Source organism: Fragaria vesca, linkage group LG2 (assembly GCF_000184155.1).
Source record: "Fragaria vesca subsp. vesca linkage group LG2, FraVesHawaii_1.0, whole genome shotgun sequence".
Lineage (NCBI taxonomy): Eukaryota > Viridiplantae > Streptophyta > Magnoliopsida > Rosales > Rosaceae > Fragaria > Fragaria vesca.
In genome coordinates this window covers 6,242,193-6,249,517 of record NC_020492.1, presented here as the reverse complement: position 1 = coordinate 6,249,517, position 7,325 = coordinate 6,242,193, and the positions used below count along the sequence as shown (strand labels likewise).

The following is a 7,325-nucleotide window of genomic DNA, read 5'->3' as shown; positions in this document are numbered from 1 at the left end:
AAAACGTTAGTTATGAAATCAAGATTATAATTGTGTGGCATAGAACATGAGAGATTGTTTGCAAAAAATAAAGCAGAGCTGATAAATTATTGCTCTTGATGTTTGTATTCATACTGAAACACAACTCAAGTAATCGGAGGATCTGGGTTTAACGTTTTGAAATAGATGCTGGGTGTAAATAGACTTAAGGGCAAAACAGGAAAAGTGTGACAAAATTTGAAGTGCTGGGTTTATTTAGAAATTTGCTGGATACATCTAGAAACACCCTTTATCGCTTTGCAATGGTATATAACACTATAACATACATTCTCTCAAGTTGCATAGTTTCCGGAATACCTGTGTGGAAGGCCTAAGAGAAATGAACAAGAAAAAGATTGAAAAAAAATTATTTAAAGAGAGCAAGAGACCAACAAGTTATATTTTGAGTAAGACACTACAGATACGAATTTGATATTTCAAGTACTCAACTAGCTCACCAGTTATACATAGAGCGCTCACTCACTCGTCTACAGGTAAATTAAATCTGACAGCTTCCCTAAGATGACTGAACTAAACAAAAACAAAAAAACAGGCCAATTCGCACTGGGGTCAGACCAGCCATTGATCCGGAAAAAACCCCCCAAACTGGAAACGCCCAACAAACTAACTTTTCTGTGAAAGACTAATAACAAGTGCAAATGCGGCTAAAATAGATAAAACCAAATCAAAAATGTAGCAACTGTATTCAAATGTCGAACTAGTATCCCGTGCATTCATGAGTCAATCCAAGCTCCCACCACTTAGCAACTCCAGAAGCTCGGCCTTCTTCATCTTTGAGAACCCTTTCATGCCTCGAGACTTGGCAAGTGCCCTTAATTCTGGTAGCTTACATGCACTCAAATCCCTCTGTTCAATAAGTTGCTCTTTGTCTTCATCCTCCTCCTCCTCATCAGCATCATCATCAACATTTTCTTCAGGACCTGAAGTCTCATCCTCTAACAACTGAACAATCTCTTGCTCAGGCTCGGGCTCAGGCTCAAAGTCAATGTCGTTCACGTGAAGAGGCTCAGGCTCAGCCTCAAGTACCGACTCCACATCAATGTCAAGCTCAGGCTCCTGCTCTGGTTCTGGTTTAGAAACTCTTTCAGCATAATTCTTTTTCCTTTTGTCAGTTGAATTCACATGCTGCACCGAATTGACTATCTCATCATCCTCTGAATAAATAGGCTGATATGTCAATCGATTAATGGGAGACTTGCGTCGAAAATTTGATGCAGGCCTGCTCAAAGAGGCAGTAGGCTCTTCAGCATAGTCCTTCATGCTGTTATTTGAATCCAAAGAACCCCTGTTTTTTCTTTCACTATATCGGTCACTCTTCTCTGGTTGGTCTAACATAAAGTCTTTGTTTCCAACCCCATTACTGGTTCTCTTTGCCTGTTCAGCTGAATGTTTCCTTAGTAGTTTAAGAAGAGAATCCACAGTTTCATTCTCTTTACCTTGCCCTTGCACGGGTTCAACCTTCTTTTCTTCTTTAACAGCAGTTCTCTCCCGAAGCTGAGCCTGGACTTTCCTGAACAACTCAACAATCTCTTTTTCTCTGGGACCAGGGGCTGCAGTAGCCCCAAATTTTGTGTTACTAGGGAGGGAGTGCGTTGGCCCATTTTTAGCAGAAAGTAAATCAGATTCTTCAAGGTTTTCAAAGCCATCCCTATCTTCATTTCTCCTGTTCCTCCCCCGGGAGTATCCTTGCCTATTTTGCCTTGAAAATTCTGGATTTCTATTACGACCACTAGAACTTGATCTGCACGTAAAAGACGCCCCAGCATAAGCACCGTTTAGTGATCCAACCCTGACCTGCGACTTGAAATGAGAAGAGCAAGGATACACAGAGGCTACTCTTCTGGAAATTCCAGAACAAGGTAGACATTTGCTATCTGATGGTCCATAACCTGTAAGACAACCAACAGCATCCGAAATCAGGATGCAAATTAACAAAACCATGAAAGTAAGAGCTATAAGTGATATACTGAACCACCATTCACCACATCTACTTGGAAACACTAATCATAACCGGAAACAAAATAACATATTAAACCGGCCTCACACTAAAAATTCCAAATTTATGTTTCAACAAAGTACCTAAAACAATCAAATACCCCCAGCAAAGGAAACCAAAACCTAAAACCCTCATAGCTAAGTTCATTTCCCATATACAGCCAGTACTTACCCGTAAACTGAATACAATTGATATCACAAAATGCGGTAGCAGTCCATTACCAAAAGTATCTTCCGTGAAAACAAAATATCAATCCCGAAACAATAAAGCTAACTCCTTTACATAGTTTGCATATGCAGGTGCTATTTTTACAGAATCCTTTCAGCCAACATATATTGGGGAACCCTTAAACACTAAACATCAAATTCTACACAACAAATTTCAATAACCAATTTCGATGCTCAACAAAATAAACGAAAACAGCCTCAAATTTTCAGAGGAATGGGAGATACTTGCAGGTAAAATAGTATCAGAAAATTGCAAAATTATCCAAACCCAGAAAAACAAATAATCAAAAGAATGAAACCTAAAGGCCAGTTTGTTGTTTGCCCGACAACCAAAAGCAAACAAGCGAGTTCAATCAAGTGTTTTTATGGAAAAGTAGCCAAAGTCTGTTGTTTGGGTTTGAGGAACTTACAGATGAGATGAACGCTCTGTGACATTGTTAGGTGAAAGAGAAGAGAAGAAGTGAGTTCAGTTCAGTGGTGGCGGTTTTGCATTTTCTGGGTTTCAAATGTGACTGACTATTATTCTGGCTCCCAGTGATTTCCAGGTTATGGTTTTATATATAGCCATTGATAAGGGACTTGTTGGGTATAAAAGCCATCAACACTTTGAGTCGGTTTAGTCTCGGATCCGGGTTTTGTGACCCAGTTGCCCAGCCCGGGTGTTGTATTCCATTGTATAACAAGTGACAAGACTTCACGCCAAAAAAAAGAACAAGGGTGACAAGACTCCAATTTTTCATTTTTATTAGTAAAAACTGGTAAAACTCATAACTTCTCACTTACGAAGAATATGAATGTTAGCAGAGACCAGCATCACATACAAAAATGATATTGTACTCCATCTTTAATTTTGTTAGATGTCAACTTCGTTCTTTAGCAAATTCCGGAGAAATTTTTTAAGTGCTACGGGAGGATTACGTGACAGTCTGACGTGGTCCTACATCCTAATCAAATTTAGACATGTGGATTTTTTACAACTAAAATTTTAACTAATATTTTTTATTTTTTGTGAAATGACATTCATAGGTATTTAGCAAGTTCAACCTGGGGTTTAGGGTTTAAGGTTTAGTATTTAAAAAACAACATAAAACCCAAAATAGTCTTTGACCGAATAGCTGAAATAATTTTTCATGAAGAAAATCCACATGTCTAAATTTAATTAGAATGTAGGACCACGTCAGACTGCCACGTGGTCCTCCCGTAGCACTGAAAAATTTCTCCAAATTCTGAGGGAATAAGAACCGGGATTTTACCATAAATCAAATTTCACAAGAAGTTCTATCCAAAAAATAATAATTCAAAAGAAGTTATAAAGATTAAAGAGCCATATATGGTTAGGTTATTTTGAGTTGCGACCATTCTCAGATTTAGTCATCACATTATCATACGAATCTAGGCAGTTTGCAAAAGCTTATGGCATCCCCCAACGCTTCCAACCGAAAGAATCTGACATAACCACTTGGCTCACTAATGCAAATAATAACCTGTGTTTGCTGCATGTTTATTAAGGTGGAAAATTAACAGCATTTCTAAGAACATCCCCAAAGATTAAAGTCCGAAAAGTTCCCTCACAACATCTGGATTTATCCTTCTTTTCTTCAGTACTTCAGATTACACTGCTGCAAGAGAATAAAATTATCATTTCTAAACACAAAATTCCGTACAGGCCGTTTCATATTCTCAACAAGAATGAAAGACAGTGACTGAACAATGAGGACCTGAACAACCTTAAACTCATACAAACATGAGCCCTCCCATGACTAGAGAACAGCTTGAAATTCCATCTTTATTTTTTTCCCGACTTGAAACAAGGGGAAGAAAAGAAAGAAGAAAAATAATCCAATAGGAAATTGGGGCGAAATAGGTACAAACCAAATGAGTCAGTGGCTTATGACACATTTTAGGACTTGTGGTTTTTTGCCATCTCATCGACATCCAACTCAACTTCCAGCACAGGCGAATCCTTTCTCATGCTAAAATGACTGGAAAAAGAGCACAAGAAACAAACATAAATCATTCAAGAACTTGTCCAACAAAACAGCATAATCAATTAAGCAGACTCGGTTTGAGTAACTTGCCTATTCTGAACAGGGCCATGATCAACAGCTGTCCGTAGACAATATATGACTCTACCAACTATGTCCGTCATTGAAACAGGACCAAACTTTCGACTATCATTGGCTTCCTGCAGTACATGAGAATAAAGATTTATACATGTGCCCCCAAATAGTCAAATGATCAAATGATGGCAGGTGGATTCTTGATTCTAACCATGGCGTGCATATCTTCAAGTAAAATATGATAAACAATGGATTATATAACTATAACTATAGGTGAGTTTCAATCTTTTCAAGAGCATGACAGAAGATTATCTAGCAATCGATGAATATTTAATGCATCTATTGCATGTTTATGACCAAGTTTCATCCAAAGTGTTTTAACCATCTTCAATTAGAATAACATATATTCAGTTGATACATTTATTCCTTCTCATGCATAAAACCTATTTCCAGTAGTCTTTACCTATTTTGATATTTTTCACCAGTTCCATAACATTTTGTAATGAATCAAATTTGTTTGTAGTGGTTAATGAGACAAGCACCTCAGCTTTTTTGTTTTTACGTAAGTATAGCTCATGGAAAAGGTCTCCTGAAGATTTGATAAGGATCCTCTTCATATTAGAATTACTACTAAGGTATAGTTCATGAAAGAATTATGTTAATGATTTCATAGATGCTAAAACAACAAGATAGCAATCAAAAGTTCAGAACTGCCCGCCTGCTGCCAAGCATTATGTATTGCTACAAAGATGCTAATCCACTCTGCTAGTGCTATAGCAGTATAAATATAAACTGATGGAATATAAAGGATTGTGCAGTAACCGCAAATCTAGTCAATACATTTGTCTGAACATAAATTTAAAGATAGCATGTACCTTAGGCTTCAAAGCTTCATTATCCGCCAACACCCAGCATTCGTCCTTTTCAAGGACAAAAGGATCATCCTTTTCATCAGTGGACAACATTTCATAACCTTCAACCGCAGCCAATCTTCTCACCAAATAATTATCTGGATTATCAGGGTCCTTCAAGACCACTACATCCCCAACAAAAACACGCCTGTCAGATAAAAATGAAGGTGTCACTTGAACAGGTAGGGAACTATCAAATCATGTAAACACGCATCATAAAGCTTATCGTCATTTCAAAAGTCAAAAGTACATGTTGAAGAAACGCTTAAGAGAATAGCGCCACACATTTCTACTCAATATGAGTGACCAAAACCAGACCACATATATTCATATGCCATATATTCATTTGCAGAATCAGTCACTGCTAAACCAAATGGTTCACAAAGAATTTATAACCAACATAAGTTAAGGTCAATAATTTTGCTAAACTGCAACTAAAGAGAAAAGAAACAATTTAAGGTAGAAAGACTAACTGCATGATTGAGTAATCCATAATAGTCATCCATTTTTTTTTTTGGAATGAATCCATAAGTCATCATGGGTGACCTAGAATTTAGAATTTGAGATGATACCTTAAAGTTTCTGTAAGTATTCATGAAATCAGAGGTTCTAATACAAAACCCACAACCATTAGAAAGTGCCTCATAAGAAACTGATTTCAGATTAACAATTAAAGTTTCATTCTTTTAAATGCACGATGAGGCATCTTATATAATTACATGAAAATGATCTCCAAACTGATCCATAGAGTAACTTTGGAAGGAATGGCTTTTACTCTCAATCTTAAAAACTCACAGAACGGAGATTCAACATGGAAAGATGCATCTAAAATGATAACTACCTGGGGTCTGCAGCTGGTAACTTCCTGACAAGGAGAGTTCCCCCTTGATCACCTATACTTGGGGCCATCTCTGCTCCTTTGTTCCAGTGCAAGTATGTCAATTTTCCCTGGAACAGGTTTTTCCAAACGGCATCACCAAGCTCTCTGTCTGTGATTTGACCTCTTTTATAGTTCTGCATCTCCCAAACCTTGATGTCAGTAAAACTTTAACAAACAAGGGACAAAACAGAAACACACTTCATTCATACAACCTTTACTAACTAAATAACTTACATATCAAAAGGAGATCAAGTATTGGTTGACCATACAAACCATCTGATAAACTAACCAAGTCTGCTACTAATAATGACTTGTGAAAGGATTATCAGGATTATATGTATTCCTTTTGCCTCAAGCTATACATTAAAAAACTGAGGAAGAAAGATGTCCCCCAGTTTTACGCTTGACCTTAAACTTTCAACAGCCACACACCAGCACCAAACTCGGCTTTTCAAAAGTTTTCATCTTCATAGCATATCTATAAGCTAACTCTATCTTCTTATGCACCCAAAACAGCCACCGGAAATGACTAAATCGCAATTTTGAGGCTAAACCAAGCACTTAAACGAACACAAGCTCCGACCCATGTATCAATATTACACTAAGTATTATATAACACCAGTTGGGAAAACAACTATGAAATTATGATCAAACATAACAATGCCATTGAGAAAATCCACAAATTATTAAGAAAAGCAACAACCAAAGTACCAAACCCTTATCCACAACAACATCCTAACACCATAAACCACATCAAAACAGAACCCAGACTCACAATTCATGAATTCGGTCCATATAGTTTCATACTTTAAACAACAAAAGAGCACAGGTAGGGGCAAACCGGTCCCATAAATCCCAAAAGAGCATTCCTTTACCAAAATTAACAACTCCCCATTACAAAAGTTCGATGTTTAACCTTAGTGGGTCTAGAGAATCATAGTTTCTAACCCAGAAGCGGATTAATCAAAGCAAATAAAGATAAATTACAAAATGGGGAAGAGCAAAGAATGAGTGAGAGACCTTCCAGCTGATGGTGGCAGAGTATTCAAGCTTGTGGGCTATGTATCGGAACCAGGTGCCAAGGGAAACCATCGCAAACACGGAGAGAGATTGAACTGCTTTATGAGTTGAAGAAGTTCAGTTTGGGCGTTCCACTTTTGTTAAACCCCTAAAAAGTTTCTGTGTCGTTATTATGCTCTCGTGGGCTTTCGC

At 37.5% G+C, this 7,325-nt stretch overlaps 2 protein-coding genes across 2 annotated transcripts; both read right to left on the bottom strand.

The window, feature by feature from the left end:
• Positions 1 to 403: 403 nt before the first annotated feature.
• LOC101314140 (SAP-like protein BP-73-like) lies at positions 404 to 2,795 on the bottom strand. Its single transcript, XM_004289903.1, has 2 exons — positions 2,673 to 2,795; positions 404 to 1,928 (listed from the first exon to the last, which is right to left on the bottom strand). Exons 1-2 carry the CDS (start codon positions 2,695 to 2,697, stop codon positions 760 to 762), a joined length of 1,194 nt encoding a protein of 397 aa, XP_004289951.1. The 5' UTR covers positions 2,698 to 2,795; the 3' UTR covers positions 404 to 759.
• Positions 2,796 to 3,791: 996 nt separating this feature from the next.
• Positions 3,792 to 7,325, bottom strand: LOC101313855 (mitochondrial inner membrane protease subunit 1-like). Its single transcript, XM_004289902.1, has 5 exons — positions 7,134 to 7,325; positions 6,075 to 6,247; positions 5,198 to 5,381; positions 4,341 to 4,447; positions 3,792 to 4,244 (listed from the first exon to the last, which is right to left on the bottom strand). The coding sequence occupies exons 1-5, from the start codon at positions 7,203 to 7,205 to the stop codon at positions 4,163 to 4,165; spliced, it is 618 nt and encodes a 205-aa protein (XP_004289950.1). The 5' UTR covers positions 7,206 to 7,325; the 3' UTR covers positions 3,792 to 4,162.

Bases quoted from the DNA above. Each gene is read 5' to 3' on its own strand.
- LOC101314140 (XM_004289903.1), bottom strand. From the start codon at position 2,697: ATGTCACAGAGCGTTCATCTCATCT. The intron at 1,929-2,672 runs GTAAGTTCCTCA...GTTGTCTTACAG, and splicing joins ACAGAGCGTTCATCTCATCT to GTTATGGACCATCAGATAGC.
- LOC101313855 (XM_004289902.1), bottom strand. From the start codon at position 7,205: ATGGTTTCCCTTGGCACCTGGTTCCGATACATAGCCCACAAGCTTGAA. The intron at 6,248-7,133 runs GTCTCTCACTCA...TGGGAGATGCAG, and splicing joins CTGCCACCATCAGCTGGAAG to AACTATAAAAGAGGTCAAAT. The intron at 4,245-4,340 runs GCAAGTTACTCA...CTCTTTTTCCAG, and splicing joins CATGGCCCTGTTCAGAATAG to TCATTTTAGCATGAGAAAGG.